This window comes from Rhodamnia argentea, chromosome 3 (assembly GCF_020921035.1).
Source record: "Rhodamnia argentea isolate NSW1041297 chromosome 3, ASM2092103v1, whole genome shotgun sequence".
Lineage (NCBI taxonomy): Eukaryota > Viridiplantae > Streptophyta > Magnoliopsida > Myrtales > Myrtaceae > Rhodamnia > Rhodamnia argentea.
In genome coordinates this window covers 9314737-9341133 of record NC_063152.1, presented here as the reverse complement: position 1 = coordinate 9341133, position 26397 = coordinate 9314737, and the positions used below count along the sequence as shown (strand labels likewise).

At 38.7% G+C, this 26397-nt stretch overlaps 2 protein-coding genes and 2 long non-coding RNA genes across 5 annotated transcripts in view; 3 read left to right on the top strand and 1 right to left on the bottom strand.

Annotated features, from left to right (window-relative positions):
* The first annotated feature begins 5955 nt into the window (after positions 1–5955).
* The window catches only part of LOC115726559 (calmodulin-binding protein 60 D-like), a 57290-nt gene continuing 36848 nt past the window's right edge, over positions 5956–26397 (top strand). The window contains exons 1-9 of the mRNA XM_048276465.1: positions 5956–6054; positions 6509–6581; positions 15001–15053; positions 15489–15549; positions 16907–16953; positions 17314–17807; positions 18098–18258; positions 18340–18543; positions 19479–19614. Coding sequence (XP_048132422.1) covers positions 5978–6054; positions 6509–6581; positions 15001–15053; positions 15489–15549; positions 16907–16953; positions 17314–17807; positions 18098–18258; positions 18340–18543; positions 19479–19614 — 1306 coding nt within the window. The 5' untranslated portion in view covers positions 5956–5977. The remainder of the gene's footprint in view (positions 6055–6508; positions 6582–15000; positions 15054–15488; positions 15550–16906; positions 16954–17313; positions 17808–18097; positions 18259–18339; positions 18544–19478; positions 19615–26397) is intronic.
* Positions 7872–8919, top strand: LOC115726562. Of its 2 annotated transcripts, none has more exons than XM_048276501.1 (2): positions 7872–8706; positions 8787–8919. In XM_048276501.1, exons 1-2 carry the CDS (start codon positions 7914–7916, stop codon positions 8879–8881), a joined length of 888 nt encoding a protein of 295 aa, XP_048132458.1. In that variant the 5' UTR covers positions 7872–7913; the 3' UTR covers positions 8882–8919. The 2 variants fall into 2 exon arrangements, with proteins under 2 accessions (XP_048132458.1, XP_048132459.1); XM_048276502.1 differs by having other exon boundaries at positions 7872–8628; positions 8784–8900.
* LOC125314388 lies at positions 9882–10663 on the top strand. The gene is made up of 2 exons (XR_007197882.1): positions 9882–10140; positions 10278–10663. It is a non-coding gene; the product is annotated as an uncharacterized LOC125314388 (long non-coding RNA).
* Positions 10890–14770, bottom strand: LOC125314404. Its single transcript, XR_007197903.1, has 2 exons — positions 14132–14770; positions 10890–11301 (listed from the first exon to the last, which is right to left on the bottom strand). It is a non-coding gene; the product is annotated as an uncharacterized LOC125314404 (long non-coding RNA).

Genomic DNA, 26397 nt, shown 5'->3' with positions numbered 1-26397 from the left:
TAATTCAACATATCCTTCTTGATCTGCTTCTTCTTCAAAAGGTAGTTCAAAAGTGCTTCCATGTCCTCAGTAATGCAATTAAAAGACAACCTCCAAATGAGGATGAGTGTCGCAAGTCTCAGAACAGAGTTTTATTGGCAACATCCAACTGACGATCTTCCATTTTAACCTCCTAAAGATACTATGTCCCGTCTCCATTTTTTGATAAAATTTTTACCACCAATCTCTTGTCTCCATCATTCAACCCCCTGACATCCAAGAAATAACTTTACCCGTTACATAAACAAAGAACCCTTTCTACTGCTACCACTCACAACCTCCTTGTTCTGTCGGGAGTTTTATCATTATTGGTAGAACAATGAAGGCATTTCAATTCCTTGATTTTTCTCAAGGACTTAAAATTCTCAGGGCCATCATTTCATTTAGCCCTTGCTTCTCAAGCTCATCGAAAAAATTCATAGCTGTATCTTCAAACCCTTGGAAAGATACTCCAAGGGCCTGGCCAACAGCCTTGATATTGTTAAGTACCCAAAAGGAGACATCCTCCTCAGTATTTACCTCAAAACGATTCAACAATCAAACTGATAAAAAGATGATCTTGCCTCATCAACCCCCATCAACACCAAGACCAATGACTCTCCATCCACATATAATTCAAGCTCCTCCAAAAGCTCCTCACTTCTTTTGCTCTCACCCTTTGAGAAGACATCACCAGAAGCACCTTCCATGGGACCACAAGCACCATCTGCAACATCAAGAGCACTCTATGCTCATGCAAACTTCTAAGATTCATTCACCAAGTTATGGTACTTCCAAATGGAGATACTTATTGTTGTTTCCATCAAATTCTGTGAACTTGATGTCCATGATTTCCTTATTGGTAGTTTGACCACTAAATTATATGAGAATAAAAAGGAAAAGGAACATAATAGAAACATCTTCTTAGTGCCTTTGATATCCATACAAGTCCAGCCTGAATTCTTTGAGTAACCTAGAGTGTAAGATAAGCCTGATAAAGCGACCGGTTGAGGAAGTAGTAATTTTCATGCCTTCCAGGTCTATGCAGATAGGTTGGTGAAAAAGGCCTATGAGAATTGGAATGATGTTAGATGGTTCGATGCTGAGGCTTCTTCAAGTTCCATGTCAGAGAAGATCTCATGTTCTTTTCCATCTGAAGTTCTAGGAGATCAACAATGCTTCCATCCAGTTCACAACAATATGCCTCCGCCGAGATTGGCCAGTCATGTTGGTTTGAAAGTACCTCCTAGAATTTCAGCATCCACGGTTGAAGGAGTGTGCTCTAACTGGCTACTAGGAAAAGAAAAAATTGCCAGTAATTAAACACTAGCTGAGATGTAGCCACTTTTTATGTGGTTTTAGATATCAAAGTGACATGGTGCAACTAAAAAGTTTCACAGTACTATATGCCTTCGGGAGGGAAATATGCAGGCTTCCAATGATATGGCTTTGGAGGTGATTAAAATCAACTGTTCCATAAGTAGCATAGAGTCAGATGAGAAAATGCTGAAATATTTCACCGGGGAGGAGCATTGGTGTCTTAAATTCTCGTTTTTCATGATGCAAGTGATTTATATAGTCGACCGTCCATATAAATGACAACATGGGAATTTATGGGTTCCCTGTTGATCCCACACCTAGGGGACTTGCTTTTCTTGGCTTGCCATATGTCTATTATGGGCCTCATCAATGGATACCCATTGATCTTTCCCGTCTCTCTCTCTCTCTAGGAAATAGTGGTATTACTGCTGCTGGATTGCCAATACAACCCCAAAGTTCCAATTCCCGAAATGCCACGTTTAACCAAACTATTGACGGCTTCAACCAAATGGAGCCTTCAGTAGATGCCATTCGGACTACTGCACAGGTCACCATCATGCTTCCCGGCTTTCAGTACGTTGAATTTTCTCCCTGTGATGTCGATTGCTTTGCGGTATGGTATTGGTTATCCTGTCTTGTGAAAAAATTGAGAATAATGTTTGGGACTTCTATACTAAAAACATGCAGCATTAATATTCGCTGTGATGTAGTATTAATAGAACTTGCTGGAACAAAAATAAGGTTGTTGTCACCTCTAGGGCTTTGGCTTAGGTTTATGATCCTTTTTCATTGGATAGATTCGTGCTTGCGAAATGAAGAGTAGGAATTGCATCAGCTCATTTCTTCTCGTTGAGGAAAGCAGTTTTGTTTAGTTTCTTTCTTTTTTCTGCCAAGAAATGGACAACCAGCAACCATGAGAGGAGTGCCAATAAAAACTCAACACCAGACAATGGAATGGTCAGATTAGCATTAGGAGCCCATTAGATGATCTAAAGAGGTGGATATTTTTGTGATATCTGCTATGATCAGTCCCATTTTGTCACACTGGTAAGCTCTTATTAGGGGTTCGATTGGGTCTAGTCAACTTACCAACTGTTGTAACTACATAAAAAGAGAGTTTTATAGGTGCTTTGTAAGATCTTACTTCTGATTATCTCTCTGCAGAAGTTGGATTATCTCATTAATACGACTTATCTGCTGATAAGGATGGGTCGAAGTGTAATTATTGCAGCAAATTATGCATGCTAACTTCTGAGAAAACCGGCAGTGGACGTAGGTGATGGCCTCATTAGAAGCATGACATTCGACGAATATTCATCTATGGTTCCTGAGAAATTAGTGATCGTGGTGTTTGAAGTTTGGTCATATCCTGATATTATCTGTATTGCTCTTCAGATGCTGAAGATGACGGGATCGATTGGGAACTGTTTGTCGAAGAGCTTGAATCTTGCGGCTGCTGATCAAGCACTACTTGCTTCCAGACGACCTTTTTCGGATTGGACGCTCAAGGCATTGGCCATGGAGACTTTCTAGTTATCTCAATAATGTGAGTCAGAGTCATGTTTGTTGTGAGTTCCTAATTTGAAGTAGAACACTATGCTTTTTTGTATTCTAAATTTTTAACGCCCATTAGACTTTAATATTGTCCATCCCAAATCGATGAGATATAGAGGTGTGGCTTCTTTAGAAGGATTTATTGAGCTGAATTTGGCATTTTCCTCTTGCTAACAAAGAAATCAACCTCTCTAATACAAATGTTATGTTCTTGTATGACACAGATTGTAGACGCAAATAATTTTACCAAGTGCCAATTTGGCTTATACTTATAGGGGGCAAGATATCTAGCCCATTTGAGTTTAAATTTAATCCCAAGTTTTGGAACCGATATGTTAAGCAATAGTAGTTTAGTTGATTAATCAATAGTGTAAAATCAATACATTCACGAAAAAGATTGTAATAACATATTAAGATCGTGTATGTGCGAAAAACTTTAACCTAGGATTTGATAATGGATTTCTGAAAAAAAAAAATGTTAAAGGTCAACCAGAAACATGAAAGGCCCAACATTACAGAAGGTCACGAGGCCCAACACCGGCATGTAGCATGCAAAAAAAGCCCACATTGAGCTTGAGCTTCGTTGAATGGTAAGACAGTGGATTACAAAGATAAAGCTTAACCTACCTTTGCTTATGTGAACATAAGAATGCCCAGTAAATATTAGAAGCATGATGCCCCATTTGGCTTGTCTTCCATAGTTGGCTAGAGCATCCATTTTCAATTTCAATTGTTCATTTCCTATTGTTATAAACGAGAAAACGCAATTGCTTAACATATATCGCGTAATCAATATCCGTACAACATGATAGCTAACAACCGATAAAATCGTCGAGCGCAAGAAATAATTTGGCGAACCTAATGGTGGGGATTTTTGAAAGCACAGAGACAAAATGGCTCATCTTTGAATAGGAAAAAGAGTGGATCTCCGGGGTTTCAAATGAATTGGCTTATTAAAAAAAAAATGCCTTATTTTTGTGGAAGATCTATCTCGTACCGATTAAACAAGTTGAACCATACTTCGTTTCTTCTTTTGACTTTTCTTTTGGTCACCAATTTTCGCTTGACAAAGGAGAGAATTCCTTAAAACAGTGTGAGCCCATCTTTCCTACACGCTTTATCTAGAATTACGAAGAGTGCAGAGGAAAATTTTTCTTTTGGCTACTTTCTTTGGCAACGGCCAAATGCCACTGCCTCTTCGCTTTTTCTTATTTTGATATGAGGTGTTGACTCCAACATTCACTCCAATGGCAAGCCTCGTGGCAGCCATTGCGCATGGTGGGTAAAAGGTCAGGTGAAGTCATTTTCCAATGACCGCTTGGAGCATTTGAAAGATACGTTATTGACTGATTGGTGAGTTTCATAAGTTTAATCAGGACAGATTATATAATGTTGGTCAGATCAACGTCATTTTGCAAAGTCATGGTATTTGCTTTAATTAGTCACAAGATATTAATCGTAATTGGCCATGAACAACCAATTCAATGCAAATAATATAGAGGAAAAATTCCAAATAAGAGTCCGAAGTGCTTTCATTTTCACAAATAAGATATCCAAGTGAACCTTGTTTCGGACAAAAAAAAATCTTATTTCAAATAAAGACCTGAAGTGCTATCATTTTCTCAAACAAGGGTCTTATTTCAAATAAGAGCGTGAAGTGGCCATAAAGTCTAAAAAAAGAGGCATGATTTCAAGGACATTTTCATCCTTTTCTTTTATTTGATTTTTTTCTTTTTTATTAGACTTTTCATTTTTCTGTTTCCTTCAAAATATATATATATAGGCGGGAGGCGACATCAAAGGCCGGTGACCCTAGGAACCGGATTCCCTAACATTGCCAAGCAATGTTAGGGGTGACTTGATTGATCCGGGCCGTTCAAATAAAAAATGGATGGTGCGGATTGATCCACATCACTTTTTTTAAAATTTTAAAATTTCTCGCCAAAAATTTTCCCCCCTTTTAAAAGATGATGTGGATGAATCCGGGCCGCTCATTTTGAAATGAACGGCCCGCATTCATCAATGTCACTCCTACCTTTATGGTAGGGGATTCGGATCCGGTGACCCTGCCGACCCCCACCAATGGTGGGTTGATAGCCCCCTCTCAACCATGTGGCTGTTTTTATTTATTTATTTTTAATTTTTAATTTTTAAATAACAGAAAAAGGAAAAAATAGAGAAAGAAATAAACAAAAAATCAAAATGAAAAATGACGAAAATGCCTTTTAGGCCACACTTTTTTTTTTTGAAACTCTTGTGGCCACTTCATGCCCTTATTTGAAACATGCTATGCCATTTCAAATCCTTATTTGAAATAAGGCTCACTTAGGGCCTTTATTTGATAAAATGAGAGCACTTCAGATCCTTATTTGAAATTTTTCTTTAAATAGATAATACACTACATTTAATATTTTTTCGTTAGTAGTATATTGATGTAAAATTTAATTGATATATTGGTGATTTTTTCCTTTTAAATCGGTGAATTCGTATCAAATTCCTAGACAACTGCATTTTCATCTTCATTTTCTTGGAAATTTAATGACAAATTAGTTGTTTTCTTTCCCTAATCTATATCATTAATGTTGTTTACAGTAAGTGATTTCAAGTCAATCTCTTTAGCATTTTCGAGGCTAGGTGGTAATCTGAACCATAGTGCAATTCAATATTTAATATATTGATATCAATTCAGTTATAAATCTATTAATTAAATTAATTTAGTCCTAAACTTTTTCCAAATAACTCTGCGTTGAATGCAAAAATAATAAGCAATAGGCAGAAAAAAGCAACCCAGAGAAAAAGTACATGCATATTCACAAGGTCGAAAGGGAAAACTAGCCAAGGAAAGAAAAAGAAAATCTAAAACCAGCAACTTTCCCGGATACATGAGGGTGAAGTCACTTTTTCTCGGAAAGTAATGGGGCCAACTCCTCCAGACAATACAAAAAGAAACACACTCAGGTGATTACAAACTCCCTACTTTGAGTTCGCGGATAAACCGTCCACTCTGTCATTCTTCTATCCGCAACATTCCTTCAGCAGCCAAACGCTCCCAAAGTTCAGACACTCGCTTGCATCTTGTTAAGCGATGCAAAAGAGAGCTTTGCCTTCCACTTCTTCGGGTCAACAAAGTCAACCCAAGAAGCCGTGCTTGGCTCCAGTGAAGTAAGTTCACTCTCCCCTCTTAATGTTTTCATGCTCCAATGAAGTAAGTTCGCCCAAGCAAGTAGGGTCATGCAATGATGATCGTGTTAGTTTTAGCTTCGCTTGAGGGAGACTCAATGAAGAGTTCTTGAGTTGATGATTCTTGAAATGAGAAGCATGGCGAAGCCTGCTTTGAAGTATGACATTGATTAGCTTCTGCCTCATGAGAGTTCTAAATCGCTCTCGTTCAGTTTTTTGGTTTGTGGGTTTGTGCTGTGGCTTTACCGCAAAGAATTAAAAGACCTCAAATGCTAGTCGTCTCGAATCTGTTATGCATCACAGTACTTCCTTCTTATTCGAATTGACTTCTGTTTGAATTTTTTACCTAGCAAGTAAGCTGTTATCGATTTACTTTGCTGTCCTGTTCGCTAAATTTTCCTATCTTGATTGCGCTATTGTGCTGATCTTCACACAGTCAAGTATGGCACCTGGGGGAGAGGAATCTTGTGCCGAGGAGCTTTTTGACGGAGGAGGATGTCCGGAGAGTGGTAAGATGAGTAAAGTAGCCAACTTGGACATACAAAATACAGCCTCTATTTTATTAAAATTGCTGATCTCTTCGATTAGGAGCAGTTGGATGCAATTTCTGACCAATGAATCAGTTTCCGGACAGAAACCCCATAAGAAATTGCTACAAGATGTACAGAGAAATATTGTTCGAGTGGTAAAAACGACCTGCTCACTGTTCTAGGCATTCCTTGTGAAGCAAAGGACATGGTTTCATGTTGTTTTGGACAGTACGAATCACAAAAAGATATGAATATTCAATGAAATGCCTTGGATGTAATTGTCTCCTTGAATCTTGGAAAATGTGGTTGTTACGTTACTTAAGATATAGGGTTTATTTCTGTGTTTTATTTCTTTTAACATAAATAAGGGTATTATGGTCAAGTACAATTTCTTGTCAATATAACGATAGGAGTAGGGTTTTACGTAACACAGAAAAATAGAGAACTCATTATTGAAATTCACGATCTGTTTTTCCTCCTCTCTTCTTCTCTTCTTCTTCTTCCTCTTGCTTCTTCTCTCTCGGCTATATTCTACGGATTCTTTAATCAGCATTGTCACATGGTATCGGAGCGGATCCGATCACGTGATTCCTTCATGCTATCGCTGGTTTGAGAGTCCCCCAAATAAGCCTTTTCCTTCTCTGGTGTGCAGCCACCTAAAGCTGTAAGTTCTACTTGTTCTCTCTCCTAATCTCGATACGTATAAGACCGGGAGACATCGGATCTACCAGAATCTGGTTGTGGCTATGGATTACAATACTTACTGATCGGCGGAATCAAGGATCGGTTCATTGATTATGCAGCCTGAGATTTTAGCATCCGGTATATCAATTTCAGCACCCTTTTCTTTTCCTTGTTTGTGAAATCGATGGAGCCAATTGCGTTTGATCATACGTCAGCATTAATTATGTTGAACCAAGGGCTGGTTTGTTCCTTGCACCGAAGTTTCAATCTTCTTGGTTTGTGATATATATTTATATCGAGATTATCACCATGAGTGATGCGAAGTCTTCTGCAGATAGTGTCAATGTTCGGATTACCACCATTAAATTAAATGGGGCCTCCAATTACTTGTTATGGGCTCAAGCCGTCAAGGTCTATATTAATGCCAAAGGGAAACTCACGTATCTTACAACAGTCCCTCCTAATGCAGATGGTAATGACTATGGTAACTGGATGAGAGAGAACGATACACTTTTAGTATGGTTATGGAATCGCATGGAACCAGCCATTGCTGCTAATGTCATGTTTCACAAACCTGGCAAGGGAGTGTGGGATGATCTTAGAGAGAGCTACTCACAAGACAAAAATATGTCTAGAGTCTATGAATTGTATGAGAAAATATTCAATTTTAAACAAGGAGACAAATCTCTTGGAGAGTATTACAGTGCTTTGAAAGGCATGTGGGAAGAACTCAATCTTTATCAGCCCATCACTACTGATCTTGAGAGACTAAAGACACAAAGAGCTGAATTTCAAGTTGCTAAGTTTCTATCCGGGCTAAATACGGACTTGCAGCTCGTGAAGAGCCAGCTTCTTGCTGGAGAGCAAGTTCCTTCTATGAATGAAGCATTTTGTCGGATTCAGCGCATTGTCTCTCCATCTTCTACATCATCTAGAGATAGCTCAGCACTTTTGGCTACTAGTGGTGGTCATGGTCGTGGTAGATTTTCTAATAGAGGCCGTGGTTTATTGGGAGGTCGTGGCCGTGTTGGTGGACGTAGTGGACGGAGTTATGATCGAGACAGCCGTCGGTGTACATACCGTAGAAAATCTGGTCATACGGTTGACACTTGTTGGGCCAAGCACGGCAAGCCCGAGTGGGCTCAGCGATTAGCTATTGCAAATGTTGTTGCGTCCGAAGGGAGTGTTGGAAATGTGTCTTCCGGCGACACGAATCCATCTATCCAGACCGGGTGTAGTTTATCCGAGTCTTCGGCTCGAGATGATCCGGTTACACAACTTATCAAGCGAGTTCAGCAACTAGAGGCTTCCAGTTCCTCATCCACTACCACTCTTGCACGTACGGGTAACATGGCCTTTCTCTCTACTCTGTCCCCTAGCACCTGGGTCATTGATTCGGGAGCTTCTAGTCATATGACGGGTAAGCAAGAATTATTCTCTTCCCACCACAACTCTAGTTCCATATCTGTAGTAATTTTAGCTAATGGTTCCTCTACTCGGGTGGTTGGATCAGGGGCTATTTCTCTTACACCTTCCTTATCCTTGTCCTCTGTCTTACATGTTCCCCAACTTCCTCTGAATTTGTTATCCGTTAGTCAATTAACTAAAGCCCTTGGTTGTTCTGTTACATTTTACCCCTCTTCTTGCACTTTTCAGGATCTTCGGACAAAGAAGACGATTGGTGGAGGGCATGAACGTGATGGACTCTACTATCCGGATGGTGTCTCTACTGCTGACGCCAATGGTCTAGCGGCTAGTTCTACTACCCCTATGTTATGGCATTCCCGTTTAGGACATTTATCTTTATTTAAGTTACAACAAATAATTCCCGAGTGTAAATCAGTTTCTACTCTTGAGTGTGAGGCTTGTGAACTTGGGAAACATCATCGCAGTTCTTTTCCTAGACGTAGTGATTCTCGTGCATCTACTTTACTTGAACTTGTTCATTCGGACATTTGGGGACCTTCACGTATTGCTAGTAGAAATGGTTTTAAGTACTTTGTTACTTTTGTGGATGATTATTCTCGCCTAACATGGCTCTATATGCTTCATGACCGTTCTGAATTTTTATCTGTTTTTCAGTTATTTCATAGTGAAGTTACTAATCGGTTTAATACATCCCTTAAAATTTTGCGAACCGATAATGCTCTAGAATATTCACAGAAATCAATTTCTTTGTTTTGTTCTAATTTTGGCATTATACATCAAACAAGTTGTACTTATACCCCTCAACAGAATGGTGTGGCCGAGAGAAAGTACCGTCATCTTCTAGAAGTTGCTCGTTCACTCTTGATTTGTATGAATGTCCCAAAATCGTTTTGGAGTGATGCTATCCTTACTGCATGTTACCTCATAAATCGTATGCCTTCTACTGTCCTTAATAATCGGTCACCGATCGGTGTTGTGTTCCCCGACAAGCCGTTGTTCCCTCTTACTCCACGTGTCTTTGGGTGTGTCTGTTTTGTCCATAATTTACGTTCCGGTGCTGATAAATTATCTCCTCGTGCCACTAAATGTGTTTTTCTCGGGTATTCACGTACTCAAAAGGGATATCGATGTTATGATCCTATTGCTTGTATCCAATATATCAGTGCTGATGTCACTTTCTTCGAGGGCACACCATACTATTTTGTTGAGGGTAAAGAGTTTTCAACTAACATTATAGCCGATCCTCCTATTCCACAGCTTATTCCCTTAGACTCGGTTAGTCCTTCCCCTGTGTCTCCCCCCTTGCGGGTGTATCAACGGCGAAAACAGTCTACGGCACCACCAATCTCCAGCTCTTCCATGCCCTCCATCCAATCTCCCTCCTTGTCTCCCGGTCCAGACGATCTTCCAATTGCCCTTCGCAAAGGTACTCGTTCTTGTACACACAAATCCTCTTTTGCTTACCCTATCGAGCGTTATGTTTCTCTCTCACATCTTCCTTCTCCATTACAAAATTTTGCTCTATCATTACATACTCACACAATTCCTAGTTCTACCACTGAGGCCTTATCGCGCCTTGAGTGGAAGAGAGCTATGGATGTGGAAATGGAAGCTCTTATGTCTCGCCAAACGTGGTCTTTGATTGATCTTCCACCCGGGAAAGATGTCGTGAAGTGTCGATGGGTATACACTATCAAGTACAACCCGGATGGCTCGGTTGAGCGTCTTAAAGCCCGACTTGTTGCTAAAGGTTTTACTCAAATCTATGGGGTGGATTATTTTGAGACATTTTCCCCCGTGGCACGTCTTAATTCTGTTCGTGTTATTATTTCCCTTGCTGTGAATTTTGATTGGCCATTATATCAATTGGATGTGAAGAATGATTTTCTTTACGGTGATTTGTCCGAGGAAGTATATATGGAGCAACCTCCAGGATATGTTGCTCAGGGGGAGAATCATAGTAAAGTATGTCGGCTGCATAAGGCTATTTATGGGTTGAAACAATCTCCAAGGGCATGGTTTGAAAAATTCAGTTCAGTGATTTCCAAGTGTGGGTTCCACCGATGTTATTCTGATCATTCTGTTTTTGTTCGCAAGAAGGAGTTAGGGGTGGTTATTCTTGTTGTGTATGTGGATGATATAATTGTCTCTGGTAGTGATGTGACCGGCATTTACGAGGTCAAGTCTTTTCTTCAGAAAGAGTTTCAAATTAAAGACTTGGGAGCTCTTAGGTATTTTCTGGGTATTGAAGTCTTACGAAGTAAGAAAGGTATTAATTTATCTCAGCGAAAGTATGTTCTTGACCTTTTGTGTGAGACCGGTACACTAGCTTCCAAGCCGCTTGATACTCCTATGGATCCAAATCAGAAGTTTGGAGTTGATGATGGAGATGATATTGAACATAAGCGTCAATATCGACGTCTAGTTGGGAACCTAATTTATCTTACTGTTACACGTCCCGATATTTCCTTTGCTGTTGGTGTAGTGAGTCAAATTATGGAGTCACCCAAGAAGGCTCATTGGGATGTTGTTTGTTGAATTGTTCGATACCTTAAAAACTCTCCCGGTAAAGGACTAATTTATAAACCTGTCGCGACCTAAAAATCAGGTTAACGGATTATCGGGTTAATTAAATCAACTAACCTAATTCGGACCCTCCCAAGTCCTACTGAATCGCAACTTAGGTTTATTCATGAGAAAATATTTAATCGGAGCCGCCACTAATCATTTACGGTAGGTTGATTAGAAACCTATATAAAATAGCGGGAGAACTATTTTATCTCTACGAACTAGAGAGAATGAGTCCGGGGACTTGGTTACGCTAATTGAAAAAATTAACGCCCTTTCGGTACCAATTTCATGAAAAAAGCCTTTCCGATTGATCGATGTGAATTTGATTAATTGGAAAAATGTGACATGAAGACCATATATTAAGCGCCCGGAGGATGATTTTTTGGTATTTTCGGCAATAAAAGAAAACATTCAAAAGCATTCAAAAATATGAACAAAAATAAACAAAAATGCCCATAATATACCTTTAATTTCCGATTTTTTTCGAAAATCCTCTCATTCCCAAAGATCCGGGCTAGAGCGAGATTTTATCCGCTACATCCTCGAGGATTCGAGCCGGTATGCGGATACGCGTATAGAAAAACAACATCCCTTTTGCCAAAGGGCGTAACACGAATTTCTATACTAAATCACCATCCCATTCCACGAGATCGTGGCTAAGGCGTGTGATTTATTTTTTCCGACGGGTCTAGGCACATAGGGGAGCATATATTATGGGCATGTTTGTTTAAAGATGTGCAAATTTTAAAACAAATAAAAAACAAACAAGCACGATAAAAATAAAATAAAAAATGAAAATCAATTGAGCTTGAAATTTTGAAAATTCAAAGAGGGGTGGCCGAAAATATGGCATTGGAGATCCACCTTTCCTCATCCAAAAACTCAATCCATTTTTAATTTGAGAAATTATCTTTGAGATTTGAAAATCTAATTTTAGATAATCCTCATAAAAAAAAAAAGATAGACATTCAATCCATACAAACCTTATCTCTAATCAAATGTGTTCAGAAAATCCCCAGAGATAAGATAAGATAACGACATATAACATCCAAATCACTTCGCATGTGTTAAAGATAACGACTAGCTAAAAAAATGTATCCATGAGTAAAAAATTATCTAACTTAGCCAAATCGGATAAAATTTCAATTTAGTCGAATCTTTATTCACACCAGGAGATAATATCGAACAATCACAATTCCTATCAATAACACAAAGCCATGATCGAACACCCAATAGATAAGTTCCAGTCGACCAACCAACATGGGAATTTCAAGCAAGGACTTCCAACGTGTGACATTCGGCCATGATAGAATTTATTACCAAAAATTGATTTTTTTTTAATTCAACAAAAAAAAAAAATCTAATCTTTTCCCAATCCAATTTAGATCACAACAAGGACGAACAATTTTATTCGAGAAAAGATATTCCCTAATTGATGTCAAGCAATTTTCAAGAACATCACGAAAATCCAGCCTATCTTATGAACGAATTCTCTTCTCAAACAAATCAGATTTTCATCCTACCATTGGTAATTTTCGGTTTTGAGCAAAACTAGATTGAAAAGGGTTCAACTTTCGTTTTTAATTGCAATTCAAGTATGTTCATCAAAGTGTGAGAACATATATGCAAGTTTCCAAATAAACAAGCACAAATTGCAATCAAAGGTTAAGAAAAATTACCTTTTCCCAAGCTAAAATTCTGCACACGCACAAGCTGTATATCTGCCTGAAACAGTCCCCTTTTGATTCAAATCGGGCTCCGAAATCGTCAAAATTCTAACACAATATGAGGTACTTTGTGAGGTCTCGAGAATCAAAATAAAAGGAAGCTCTTTTACCACTAAAGAGGGCTGATTTGCATCCAAACAGAAAGCTGGAACAGGAAGCAGCTTGGATGGACGGTGGAGGACTCAGGTGGCTTCGGATGAGTTTGAACAAACTCACGAACTGGGCACGGCACAAAGGTTGAATGGGGGTGATCGTGCGAGCTTCAAACGGCAGCCTTAATGCATGAATTTGATGAGCGGATGCACCAAGATTCAGCCCTTGCTCTATACGTGTCGAAATTTTTCAGGGTTTTTCCAGCCCCCCTGCGTTAACGTGAAGAGCTTATTATATAGAGCTTGGTCCTTGAAGTCCTAGTAGGAGTAGGACTTCCTAGTGACCATTGGATCGACAATCTAAAACCGAATAGGATTAATTTGCAGCCATTAGATTTCGAGTTTCCACATTTGATGAAACTCTATCTAGATAGGAATCCTACGTTATTAAAACTCTTTAATCAAATATGCAATTTTGAAGAGTTCTAATTCCACTAGGACAATGAGAAGTTCGGCCATGAGGAGTTTGGTGAATTGATGGCCGTAAATGGCCTTTCCTAATGGGCTTAAAAATGCAATTCTGGTCTTAAATTAATTAAATGAATAATTAAGTAAAACCTCACATGGGTTGATCAAATTCGGCACATCCCCCATCATAAGCCCATGAACTTGTCTTTCTTTTTTTTATGCCCAAATTAAGGCTTTTTTTTTTAAATAATGGACATTAAGTTGAAAACCTTAATTAAATAATAGAGCTTAAATGGACTGAATTAGGCTCAAAACTAGGTCCTCTTGATTTAAACAAATTCGGCACACCCCTAGATCTAACACTTCACACTGATCTTGGTTCATCTCGCTGTCAAAATTAAGCTCGGTTGATTCACCTCTGACCTTAAATGCAATGACCGACAGAAAATAAATATGCGATGCATGAAAAGTTATTTTTGGTGAGAACTATGACTAGTTCTTATTTTTATGCTTGAAATGGATGATTTAAGAAAAATCAAAATTTAGGTGTTAACAAAACCGAACGGTTCTTCCACTCTAATTGGCTATTCGATGCTTGATTGGGCCGGGTTAGCATGTGATCGGCGGTCTACGACTGGTTATTGCACCTTTCTTGGTGGCAATTTGGTTACTTGGAGAAGCAAGAAACAGACTACCATTGCCGGATCTAGTGCGGAGGCTGAATATCGTGCTATGGCACATACTGTGGCCGAATTGTTGTGGTTGAAATCCCTTCTTCAAGAGCTTGGATTTTCTATTAATCAACCCATTGATATGATGTGTGATAATCAGGCAGCTATTTATATTGCTGGAAATCCGGTTTTTCATGAGCGAACTAAGCATATAGAAGTTGACTGCCACTTTGTTCGTGATGCTGTGAAGCAGGAGTTGATTGCTACTCCTTACGTTGCCTCTAGAGATCAATTTGCTGATATCTTCACTAAAGCGTTGTTTCGTCCCGCCTTTGTTGTTGGTTGTTCCAAGCTGGGCATGGGTGACCTATATGCTCCAGCTTGAGGGGGAGTGTTACGTTACTTAAGATATAGGGTTTATTTCTGTGTTTTATTTCTTTTAACATAAATAAGGGTATTATGGTCAAGTACAATTTCTTGTCAATATAACGATAGGAGTAGGGTTTTCTGTAACACAGAAAAACAGAGAACTCATTATTGAAATTCACGATCTGTTTTTCCTCCTCTCTTCTTCTCTTCTTCTTCTTCCTCTTGCTTCTTCTCTCTCGGCTATATTCTACAGATTCTTTAATCAGCATTGTCACAGTGGTCAATGGCAATTTTCATGTCGAAGATACAGGTGGAAACTTGAATGTGATGAACACGTGACAGAAGATTCTTGCAATGTAATTTTTCGCCTTTGCTCTTTGCTGGACAGATTAGAGAAGAGCTGGAGCATGCTAAATCTCACTCGACCGAATATTTTCAGAGGTGAATTTATTCATTTGGTTTGTAGGCAGTAGCTTATCTGCATCAACTATTCCTCTGTAAAATTTTCATGTGTTTTGTCCCACCAATTAAAAATATCATCAAGTGTCATATGCCATCATTCTGTATGGCAAAGTGTAATACCTGCACATACTTTTTTCTGCTAATGGTGCATTTGGAGATAGCTGCTAATTAAAGTTACTTACTTCTGTTATCAATTTAATTGGGTAAATATGTATTCCACCTTTACATTGACTTTTCTGTGTCGCCTTAGATTAAGGAAATGCATTTGATGAGTCTAGTATCCATCTTCTTATACTGTAATTAGGTCTGACATTTGTACTAATAGCTAGAATGTTACGTATGGATATTTGTCTTTCTGTTACGAAAATGTCCACAAGACAGCAGTTGTTCATGGTGTCAATTTTCATGATGTAGTTGCACAGGGAATGCTCTCGACGATATCATACACTCATTGGAGAATGTTGTTCAGAAACTGGTAAGATAAACAGAATTTATAAAATTTCGCTTTGTCTCTGACCTATCTCCATCAATGAGTTGCTTATCTGCATGTCATGAAGTGATTGAATGAACTTATTGATCAACAGGTCTGTTGCTAGCTAATTGATTTATACTGACTCTTTGAGCAGCGTTTATTGAGCACAGACTTTGCACAATTTGCTTCTATTACAAGTAAATATTCATTTTATTGGACGGCCTGTGTAAGATAAAAACAGGGGAGGACTACATCCCGTACAAGTCCTGTAAAGCATATTGTCCTGCACATACAGCGGACATCGACGATCCAAACCTTTCCGTCGATATGAACTATTGGGAAAGATCAGCCTATTATCCCTAGAGTAACTTTTATATGTTGAGCAATGGCCCTTTCACCCGGCACTGTCGGATCACTAAGGCCAACCTTCGTGCCTGGTCGACAGGGAGAAAGGGAATCCTTTTGAATAGCTTGTTATAATAAGAAAGCCTTGTATCTTGAAATTAATACATCAAGTTGACTTTGAACCTATTGACACCAAATGACAACATGACACCATAGTCTCCCGCATCTGCACTATGAGTACCACCAGCAAAAACACTACCCGTGTTGAGCGACGGCCCTTCCACTCGGTACTGTTGGCTCACTAAGGCTGACAAGTCCCTGCTCAACTGAAAGAAGAGGAGATTCTTTTGAACGACCTGGTTTAATAGGAAAGCCTCATATCTTGAAATAGGATATGCTTTTGTGCAACCTATTACGATTCGCCAGCCCAGTTCTAAAGCCATTTTTGGTCATATTAGGCTTAAACAATACAAGCTTAAGCCAAGTCGCTTTGTTCCCTCATTTCCTGACTAGTTTCCAAGCCTCCTATACAGAGAAAGAGCCCCTAGATGATCCAGTTTATACCACTTTTTTCTACAGATCCAGAGTTTGGAGCAATCAACCCACACAAAGCCATCTGACTTTCAAGCAGATCACCTGACCTTGGTGGAGGCCATCTCCATTCATTTTCCTCGATAACATTTTCAACTGTGGCTTCATAACCTAAAGATGAATCATAACCATTCTGAAGCACACAAAAAAAAAAAAAAAAAAATTCACGGACATAGAATGGAGGGGAAAATGAAAATATTTGGGATTATTCATACAAGTTTTATAGACAACTGCTGTTTGGTAAAAGACTGATTTCAATTGAGCGTGAAGAGCTTAGCTCAATAAGGTAGTTAGATAAGTTCTTTTTAAGAAGGAATGACAGAATAGGTTTTTCAACTCCTTTTGATGGAATGGATTGGTTTTGTATCCCTTCTGCTTCATTTTCTCCAACTTTGACAATTCTGCTGTTGGTGGTGTTGAGCAGAAGGAAGCAGTGGAGCCTGCAAACAGTCACTCTCCCCACCTCGGAAGGTATGAATGCACTTCCCCAGTGATGCCGTTGAAAAAGGCTTTACGTGTGGTTTTGACCGGTTATACATTGTTGATGTTTTGGGAATAATTGTCCGACACACCACTGCAACCCCACACAGGCAGTCAGAGCTCAGTGAGTGTATGACCACAAGGACTCATAATGCGCCACAGTGTCGATGCTCCCATTTAGGATATTACTTTTGTATCTTATGAGCAGTGGAGCATTTTATTTTATTTTTTTCTCTGTAAAAAATTTGAATTATTAGATGTGAGAAGTTTATCTCTCTTTATCTGTACTTATCCAGTTTTCCTCCTGTATCTTTTCCTATTTCTAATGGTTGTCTTCTGGTGAGAATGCAGGGGGAATGCTAAATCCATGGCAAACAATGGAGGGAGAAACTTACATCTTCAACTTCAGACCAAACTGCTACTTCCTCTATTTACTGGAAAGAAAATAGAAGGAGACGAGGGTGCCTGCATTTACGTTGCCTTGATTGATATGAACACAGGGGATGTCGTTACATCAGGCCCAGAATCCTCCATTAAGTTGGATGTCGTCGTGCTTGAAGGTGACTTCACCAAAGACAATGAGGAGAACTGGGCTCCAGAAGAGTTTGAGAATTATGTGGTTAAAGAACGAGAAGGAAAGGGGCCGCTTTTGGCAGGAGATCGCATAGTGAAGCTCAAGGGAGGTATTGGGGAGCTGGGAGAACTGATATTTACTGACAATTCCAGCTGGAATAGGAGCAAAAAATTCAGAATGGGGGTTAAGGTGGCATCGGGTTTTTGTGGGAACACCCGAATCCGAGAAGCAAAAACAGATGCCTTCCCCGTCAAGGAACATAGAGGGGAAGGTAGGTCCTTCATAATCTTTTTACAGTATATAAACCGAATCCTATATGACTGACCATAAACACGGTTTTGGATCCAGATTTTATAGTTAAGAGCTTCATGTTGTATGGACCTTTACAACTTGAACGAAAACTTTGATAAATAAGAACCAATAGGCTTTTTTGTTATTAGCAAATGCTGACATTTTATACCAGTTTCAGGAGAGAGCTTGCATGCCTATTAGACGTTTGCTTCCACAAATTAATCTATTAGCAACTGGGACTTTATTGTATATGTTCTCTTCATTTTACAGCATACAGGAAACATCATCCACCTGCATCTGATGATGAGGTTTGGAGATTGGAGAAGATTTCCAAGGATGGGATATGTCACGAAAAACTAAGTGAAGCAGGAATATACAAAGTGGAGGACTTTCTACTGCAACTGTTCACGAACCCCAAGAAACTGAGAGAGGTAAGTACTTGGTTAATGATTCCCAATTAAGAGTTTGATTGACTACCAGAAATGTAAGTCTTGTGTCTTCACTCATCATAGATTCTTGGAAAGAGCATAACAGAGAAGAAGTGGGAGAGCCTCATACGCCATGCAAAGACTTGCAAAACAAAGTGGAAACTTTATTTGGATTATCCTGAGGACATGGGGGAGCATGGTGCTGTATTCAACACTAATGGTCAACTGATCGGCCTAATCAAAGACCGGGCATTTTTGGCTTCTCATCGACTTTCTGCCCAAGAGAAGGTAAGTACCTAGGGAATTCCTACTGAGTTTTATCAAGCCCGTTCATGCGCTACACACCATCATGCTGAATTCATGTGATTTGTCCCATATTATCTATTTGGTCAGTAATTTGATGTTTACTCTTAGCTGTGTGGCTTAATAGGTGTTAGAATTGATCAGAGATATGGAAACTTGAAACGAGGCATTGGTTGGACATCTAGATGCTCTTTTTTTTTTTCCCCCTTTCTTTATCTGTAAAAGTAATATGAAGTGCTGTGGAGAGAATAAATATGCTTTGTTTAGATCCATAATAGAGACTTTTTATTAATAGAGTGATTCAGAGCTTCGGCTCTTTGCAATCAAAGTTGAGGATAGTCACCTTTTAAATTTAAGTGGCCTTCTGTACCCCGTTGTTAAAATTGTACTATAAAAGACATTTGTAAGCTAGAAAGCACTTTTAGCAGCTGACTCGGTGTCATCCATGGAAATCTGAGGCAATCATCATCATATTGTAGTTTGAGCGATTAACACAATCAATTGCAGATATCACTTTCCAAGTTTAAAAGCACGAAAATTTCAATTACTTGCACAATACAAGTTGACACGTATTTGATTCCTTTGTTGGTCCTTTCTCCTTCAACTTTGCATCTTTAGCCTGAGGGCCCTTGCCTGGAATGTACTCTCCATTACATCTTTCGAGCACCTGAACTCTATGTGGTGGAAGAAAGGGCGGCGATAGGCGTAAAGTGAATTGAGGTTCTTTAAATGTTTTTTAGTTCTTCTTTCTTGGTCCTGCACTTACATACTTCCTCTGAAAGCAAGTACATGCATTAAAATGCACATTACTTGCCAAAAAATGAAATTCTTGCTTGAAGACAGAGCGTGTACCTTCAACAGTGGAGATAAATACTTCCATTAGTCCAGCTTGAGCGATATACCGAGTGTTCTTCTTCCAGGAACATGGAGAGACAATCGTGAAGAAGGCCTTTGATGAATGGAGTGATGTTAGGGAGTTCAATGATGAGGCCTTTTCTGGTTCAATGCAGAAGAAACGCTCAAGCTCTTCCCCATCTCAAGTCTTTGAAGGACAAACTGGAAATCTCACCCCGATTCAGCGTAATTTTCCATCTCAAGCTTTTGTATTCCGTAGTTAAAATTGCACCAGACCTTTATGTGGTGGAGAAATGGAAGGCAATAGGCCTAAAGTGAATTTAGGTTCTTTCAATATTTCTTTTATTCTTCTTTCTCTATGCTGCACTTACCTTCTTACTCTAAGTACTTGTTCATCAATTGGAATGCAACATCACTTGCCCAAAAAAGATATTGCTCCTTGAAGGCAGAGCGTGTACCTTCAATAGGGGAGATAAGTGATCCCATTAGTCCTGCTTGAGTGATATACCGAGGGTTTTTCTTCCATGAACATGGAGATACAATCATGAAAAAGGCTTTTGATAACTGGAATGATGTTATGGAGTCCAATGGAGAGACCTTTTCTTGTTCAATGCAGAAGAAAAGCGCAAGCTTTTTCCTCTCAATTCTTACAAATTGAAAATTTCACCCCTGTTCGATGTAAATTGATTCCACGAATCTGTGTTGCTCTGTTGGTTCGGAAGCTCCTCTGGCAAATGTGGGCTCTGCTGCTGAATGTACGTGCTCTAAAAAAACTCTCTCTCCCTTTTAAGCACAAAACTAAATTCCATAAGCTTCCATTGTTGCAAGATGAACCTAATTGAGTACACTTTATCCATTTGGCTGTACATGTATGAATTTATGTACATTAGATCGATTTTCTGGTACATGCGACATGAAACCAACCTCAAAAACGTTATAATGTGCTTTTTTCGAACAACTATATAAGCTATATGCAAAGAGAAGTAAAGCTACATTGAGCATCTTGTGAGTCACAAATATGTGCTTGATGTACTACTCGACATAAAAGGTGGAACATACAGAAAGTAATATTCTACGGATATCCAAGTGAACTTGCTCCATTTGTGACCAAGCGCACCTGTTGTTTTACAAGTCTAATGGTTTTCAAAAGATAAATTATGTTAAAAAGGAGACAGTGCCTTCTCCACATATACCTCATACACAAGGGTGTGTAGATGTGACAACCTTGAGGCACTCCAGAAGCACAATGTGGTATGATTTGACCACCGATGCAGACCACGAATGTGGGCAAGCAAGGAAAAGCAAGTCTCTTAGGTGTGGGATCAAATGCTGATCATTCAAATGTTCTCTCTCTCTCTCTCTCTCCAGGATATAGTGGCATTACTGCTGCTGGATTGCCAACACAATCACAAAGTCTCTATTCCCAAAATGCCATGTGGAACAAAAACGAAAGTTTGGACCTAGTGGTGCCTTCAGCAGATGAAAACGTACAGCCATTTGGACAGATGTACGGATCACCATCAAGCCTCCTAGCCTTGAGTACGTTGAATTTCTCCCTGTAATGTCGTTTGCTTTGCGTTGTGGTATTGTGTTATCCTGTCTTGTTGAACAATTGAGAAGAAAGTTAAGGACTTCTATGCCGAATTAATATTAGCTATGATGATGAATGTGATGTGGGTGAAACTTGCTGGATCAAAAGTAGAATGTTATCAACTCTACGGCTTCGGTTTTGGGTCGTAATCCTTTTCTTTGAACAGATTTGTGTGTGTAGAAGAGTAGGTGTGGAATCAAATGCTGATCGATTAAATGTTCTCTCTCTCTCTCTCTCTCTCTCTCTCTCTCTAGGATATAATGGCATTACTGCTGCTGGAGTGCCAACACCCTCACAAAGTCTCAATTGCCAAAATACCGTGTGGAACCAAAATGACAGTGGGAACCAAGTGGTGCCTTCAGCAGATGAAAATGTACAGCCATTCAGAGAGCATGACGGATCACCATCAAGCTTCCTAGCCTTCAGTACGTTGAATTTCTCCCTATAATGACGATTGCTTCGCGTTATGCTATTGCTCCTAGCCTGTCTTGTTGAAAAATTGAGAAGAAAGTTTACAACTTCTATACTGAGAATATGCAGAATTACTATTAGCTGTGATGAGAATGTGGTGTGGATGCAACTTGCTGGACCGAAAGTAGAATGTTATCACATCTACAGCTTTGGTTTTGGGTCATAATCCTTTTCATCGGACAGAGTCATGTATGTGTAGAAGAGTAGGAGTTTCATCAGCTCATTTCTTCTCATTAAGGAAAGCAGTTTGTTATTTTTCTTTCTGTTTTTTTCCAAGAGATGGACAAAGAGCAAGCATAGAGAGTGTGCCAATGAAAACCCAACACCCCACAACTCTGGAATGCTCAAATTAGCAATTGGAAGCCATTAGATGAGTTTAAAAGATGGATATTGTTAAAGTTGTTGTCCCACATTGCCTTACAACGAGTCTTATATGCTCTCTATATTCATGTGGTCTCTCTTCACCTATTAGCTTAAGCTTTTGAATTGGACTTTCTAACATGGTACCAGAGCCAGTGTTGTCTGAGTATGTAGGCCCACCCCCATTAGTCAATTTCCACATGCTATTTAAGCTTTTGGGTTGGACTTTTTAACAGACATTTTTATGATATCTCCTGTGATCAGTCCCATTTGGGAGCTTAACAAGTAAATGTGAAGCTGGCTCAAAATGCAAACTCATTTGGCGTCTCAAGCACGATACTCAACTCCATTTTGCCACACTGCTATCCTCTCATTTGGGGTTTGATTAGGTCTAGCCAACTTACAAACTGTTGTAACTGCATACAAAGAAAGTTATATTGGTGCTTTCTGATACATATCTTCTGATCATCCCTCTGTCTGCATTAGCTCATTGATACGAATTACTGATAAGGACTGATCGAAGTGTAATTATCATGGCAAATGCATACGAACTTCTCGGAAAACCTGTAGTGGACATAGTGATGGCCTCATTAGTGGCGAGAGATTCGACGAATGTTCATGTATGGTTCCACTGAAATAAGCAAACGTAGCATATGAAGGGTGGTCTAATTCTGATGTTATTTGTATTGTTCGTTAGATACTGAAGACTACGGGATCGATTGGCTACCATGAGGTGAGTGAGGGCTTGAATCTTGCGGCTACCAGTCAAGCGCTGCTTGCTCGCGGGCAACCTTTTTGGGTTTGACATTCAGGGCATTGGCCACGGAGACTTTTCCTATATATCTCGATAAGGCGAGTTAAGTCATGTTTAGTGTATCAGAAGCTTGTGAGGTACCCGAATGAAACGATGATCTCTATTCCAAGAAATCGAATTAAGTTTATCAATGAGATATAGATGTGTGGCTTCTTTTACAAGATTTACTGAGCTGAATTTGGAAATTTGATTTTGCCAATACACAAGTCAAAGAGATCTCTTCAAGTTGAGTATCAAGGTTTTTTTTTTTTTTTATGCAAGTTTTAAAAATTTTCGAATTGTTCTTACTAAAATGGTTAGGGAGTTAGTTCAAAGAAACTTAAAAGAAGAGCTTATTTGTGAAGTTTTCCTATATAGAACATGTTTCAATCACTACAAAAATTAAAATTTCAACGAATGTGGTGTCGATATCACGTCCTTACAATTATTCACGAAAAAATAACATTTTAATCCCATTCTAAAAGCAACAAAAAAACACGGAATCGAGCATAATTACGTCATGCACATAGATCTATTATGTTACAACACTTTGCCCGTAGAGAAATTTAAAATTATCCAATTGTACGGTCAATGAAGGAGCCGGAAATCTGGCTTACGTGATGGGAGATCTCTAGCACATTTGAGTTTAACTTTTAATCCTAAGAGTTAAGTATGGACGACTCAACAAATTTTTCAATGGCTAATTTGAGCAAACTTCCTATAAGTGTTTGACATACTAAAACAGCATCGATGCTCCCTCGAGTACCAGTCATGTTAGCTTCAGCTTAGTGGAGTGGTAAGATTCTGGATCATGACGGTTGAGCCTAATTTACATTTTTTACGCGATCCTTGAATTTTGAATTTGCAAAATCCGGTTCAAAATTCTTTGGAATCAAGTACCACTTGTCGCCAATCACCAAAAAACGAGATGTAATTTGTGGATCGACATTGACCAAAGGCACGATATTTGAGTAATTAATGCCACCGTAGAATAGAAAAACCGATAGTCGTATATTATGAATCCTTAACAAACAGAGAAAAATTGACAATTGTTGGGTTTTATCAATATATTTGGCTGATATTCTGATTACCGGAACTTATTTTTGACGTGTGGACGAATTAAGCAACTCATCCCCTGCTTACCATGCCGAGACAAAGAGAGTTGACCGATGCTTCTTCGGCTGCAGAAAGTCAACAGGAGATTACTTAAGTAAATGCTATGATATGGGATTTTATGGAACTCTCATGTGGATTAATTTACGACGCTCCAAACTTTTGCTTGCGGTGAAAGGTTTTATTATATTGATATTGCTTATAAAATCACTATTTTCGGTTGAAGATGCCGTCCGTTATTTTAGAAAAAATTTCAAATAAGGATTTGAAATGCCTTCATTCTCTTAAATAAAAGTATGAAGTGGATTTGTTTCAAATAAGAGTCTTAAAGTACATACATTATTTCAAATAAGGGCATGACCAGGGGTAATTTCATCATTTAAATTTTTTTAAAATTTTTCTTTTTTTTTCTTTGTTTTTGCCCTACTATTCGCCGGTGGCCGGTCTCGAGCAAGGTTCATCCTCGCCTAGGCAGGGCGAGGGTCGCCTTGCCCCGACAAGGTTGCCAAGCCCTCGCCAGTGGTTGGCCACCAACGAAAAGGAAGGGAAAAAATTAGAGGAAAAAAGGAAAAAAATTCAAAAAATGCAAATGACGAAAATACCTTTGTTCATACCCATTTTTTAAAACAATGATGGCACTTTAGCTTTTTATTTGAAGCAAGCTCTACTTTAAGTCTTTATTTGAAAAAATGATGTCGCTTCAGGCCTTTAATTGGAAATTTTCTTTTGTTTTACAAACAATGGTCAACTAATCCTTGAACTTTTGGGTATGGATTTTGGAATGCGACGGAGAATATTAGATGAACTTACTAGATATTAGAGAGAACATCCATAGTAGCCTAAACTTTAGATTTTATCTAGCTTTGGCTTTTTGGCTTCCCTTTGTTTGTCGCTTGAAATTGCCCTTTTGTTTGCTTACGTGGGTCGTTACTATATTAATAAAATTATAATTATGAGAAGAGAAAATATCGTAATTTTCCCGTTAAGAAAAGAGAGAGATTAAATAAAATATTAGTGCGCCATGAAATGTTCTTTCTCTCGGAACGAAAATGAGAATTAATTCAGATGGCAATTATATATTTCATAATTTACCTATGGAATTTACTAGCTATTGCCCGCGCAAGCACATCTCCTACGGGATGGTGGGCGCAATTTCAATTTTGAATAAATTTTGGGGGCTTTATCGAGATATTTTTGCGTCACCCATCCACACGTCATCACCGGACTAGGAAAGCGCGTCAGAGGATTAGACGTGAGCTCCAAGGTTTTGGCAACGAGCGACGGAAAGCAAAGCTGCCTGCGGCGCTGGCGTTGGCTAAAGCGAATGAGTGGACCCCACTTTGCGCGCTTGGGTTGCAATTGCAAGGGCAAATCCGCGCGCATTGATTCTCTCTCTCTCTCTCTCAAATCCACGCGCTCTGTTAATTAACTGAGGAAATACTTTTCCACGTTAGTACCCATTAACCTTATCCGTGCAATTCCATTATCGCAATTTAATTGGAAAAAGTATCAGAAAAGTTATAAACCTATTATATTAATACTAATTCAGTCTTAAATCTTTTATATTGATGTTAATTTAGCCCTAAACTTTTTTTTGTACCAATTCAATTCCAATATTTTATTTTGATGTCAATTCAATCCTAAATTAGCCAATTGAATTAGCACAAATACAAAAAATTTGAGACTAAATTGGCACAAATATAAAGGGTTTAGAACTAAATTGGCATCAAAAAAGGTTTATGAATAAATTAGTACAAATACAATAGGTTTAAGGCTTTTTTTGACACTTGTCCCCAATTAAACTTATTATCCTACAAAATTTTCAATTTGATAAAACACATGATTTTTGTCAATATTCATCATCCAAGATAAAACCTATGTACATCAACACTCTTCGAGGGTCGGCATATCGTGTCCTACACTCTTCGACATTCCCACACTCTCCGACACGTGATTAGCGTTCTAGACACGCCGACGCCCGAGTGTAGCATTTTAACACACACGTGATTAATTTTAAACATTTTCAATAAATTAAGAGTCAAAATGAATATATACTTAAGTCATATACTTAGCCACCCTAAAATTAATATACTAAGCTAGTCCAAAAAAAAAAAAACATAATCGTAAATCTCTAGAAGAAGAAGGAAAAAAATTCATCGTTGATATTTTTATATTTACATGATAATTGATCATGTATATATAAAATATATATATTTAATATACAACGTGGCCCAACCTATCAAAATTCTTTATTTTTTTAGAATCACGAGTCGGCGTGTCGTGTCGTGTTACGTATCATGTGTCCCGTCGGTACTGTTTAGGATAAAACCACACGCATCCATGTCTTTCAGTACCCGTAACAAAATTAAGTAAAATCATCATCTTCTTTTTTTTTTTTTTCAGTAATACACAAGACATGAGACAATATATTGTCATTTTGCTTAAAACTAAGTTGGAACAGTTAGGCGTTATTACAGTAGAACCGCAAGACAACTTTATCAGGATTTGTCGTTAATAAGATGAACGAACTTAATAAATGACGCAACAACAAATCGAACGTAGAGATCGGGTCGAAAAGATTTACCATAAACTCGCGTCGAAGGCAAAAAAAACTCAATTATTTAATAGGGAAGGAAATTGCATTTGCTAAAAATCT